General features: G+C 60.4%; 1 protein-coding gene across 1 annotated transcript; it reads right to left on the bottom strand.

The window, feature by feature from the left end:
* Positions 1-1,222: 1,222 nt before the first annotated feature.
* SOCS3 (suppressor of cytokine signaling 3) lies at positions 1,223-1,890 on the bottom strand (the record flags this gene model as incomplete). Its single annotated transcript, XM_009881297.1, has 1 exon — positions 1,223-1,890. A coding segment is annotated over one exon (519 nt), but the record flags the coding sequence as incomplete, so codon positions are not given.
* Positions 1,891-1,892: the final 2 nt, after the last annotated feature.

A 1,892-nucleotide genomic window follows, 5' to 3' on the forward strand; every position in this document is an offset into this window, starting at 1 on the left:
GTCCCGGAGAGTGGCTCCAGGAAGCCGGCGCTTACGTGGTGTAAACACCATCCCGGCATTGCAGCGAGGGCAGCGGCCGGGGAGGGACGTGCGTCACGCCGGGGGGCCCGAGCGGCCTTGGGGGTGCAGGGGAGGAAACAAACCAGATCTGGGGGTTTTTCATTAAAAAATAGTGCTCTTTATTATAAATTATGGAAACGTTTCCTTTCTGAATATAAATATAAATATGTGCAAAGTTTCATCTGAGTTTTGTTTTGGTTGAATTTTCAAGCATGGTTTTGCTCAGCCCTCGAGGCTGGAGGTGAAGATGGAATCTTTATAAAAGACAGTGATTCACGTTGACCTGTAAACATCCCTTCGGTTAAAAAAAATAAAAAATAAAAAAAAGCCAGAAAAAAACCCAACCGCTTCTCCAGGCGGACGCAGAAAAGCGCTTGCAAGATGATGCGCTCCAGAGGATGCTCCTGCCATGTTCCTGCGGGAATCGGTGCCCCTGTGGAGCAGAGTGTCAGGGGTGTGCGGGGAGCGGCCGGGCAGAGGAGGGTGCGACACTCGGGAGTAACGGTCCAGCGGCAGCACCGGGTCCCCGCGTGCTCCTTGCAGACGTGGTCGTGCGGGACTCTCAGCAGCATCAGGACACGCTGCTTCCTCTCTGGCTTCACGGGACATCACTGGGATCATTAACGCGCAGTGTCACCAAACGATGTGCAGTAACCCAGACCACGGGGCAGGGAGAATATTAAGGCTTAGTCCCCCAGAAAATGGCAACGAGGGGAAAAAGGCAGCGACCTCCAAGCCTGGGGCCTGGTGTGAAAGGAGCTTCCACCCACAAGGAGGCAGCAAGAGGTAAAGTACAGTACGGGCAAAAAACACTTTCCCCTTAAAACCGGGGAAAAGCGATCAGGCACTAGCTGGACTCCAGCACTTTCCATTCTCTGGTGGCAGAAGGGGGTTCTCGCCAGGCCTCCCCCGGGTGTGGTCCCGCCACGGCGGCGGGGATGCGGCTGTTGGGGCACATATCCCCCTGTGCCGCGAGTGCCGTCCTGGCTGCCCGAGCCCCACGGGGGCTTCGTCATCGGGCTCTCTACGGCCACTCTCCCTGGGTGCACTGTAACATCCACAGTCCGACTGGAGCAGTCTCGTTCCCCGCGGAGAGGGGGTGTCACCCTTCCTCGGGGGATCCCCCAGCACAAAGGGTGCCAGGCTGTGCTGGCCACAGCCCCGGGCCCACTGCTGCTCGTCCCAGTCCCCCTCCTCTCCTTCCCAGAGGGAGAGGCTTGGCGTGTGCCCTGCGAGTCCCCGTGCCGGTGGGGTGTTGTGCCTGTCCCCTGCTCTTGTGCTTGTAGCATGTAACCTCGCTCTGCTGGCCCCTTAGAGGGGGGCATCATACTGGTCCAGGAACTCCTTGATGGGAGCCGGCAGCTGAGTCATCTTCTCGTAGGAGTCCAGGTGCCCGTTGACGGTTTTGCGGCAGAGGTGCTGCAGGGTGGAGACGCTGGAGGAGAGGGGGCGGCTCAGCACCAGAGGGATCTTCTCGCCGCCTGAGTAGATGTAGTAGGTGCGCTTGGGGTGCAGGGTCCCCCCCGGCTGCTCGGGGACGGCGCAGGGCGCGGGCGGCATGTAGTGATGTACCAGCTTGAGCACGCAGTCGAAGCGGGGCACGGGCTGGCTGCTGCCAGGGTCGCTCTGCAGGGAGAAGCTGCCGCCCTCGCACTGGATGCGCAGGTTCTTGGTGCCCGACTCCGTCTTGACGCTGAGGGTGAAGAAGTGCCGCTGGTCCGAGCTGTCCCTGATGAGGAAGGTGCCGGCCGGCTCGGCGCTCAGCAGCAGGTTGGCCTCGCCGCCCGTCACCGTGCTCCAGTAGAAGCCGCTCTCCTGCAGCTTGCGCACAG

This window comes from Charadrius vociferus, unplaced genomic scaffold (assembly GCF_000708025.1).
Source record: "Charadrius vociferus isolate BGI_N301 unplaced genomic scaffold, ASM70802v2 scaffold373, whole genome shotgun sequence".
NCBI lineage: Eukaryota > Metazoa > Chordata > Aves > Charadriiformes > Charadriidae > Charadrius > Charadrius vociferus.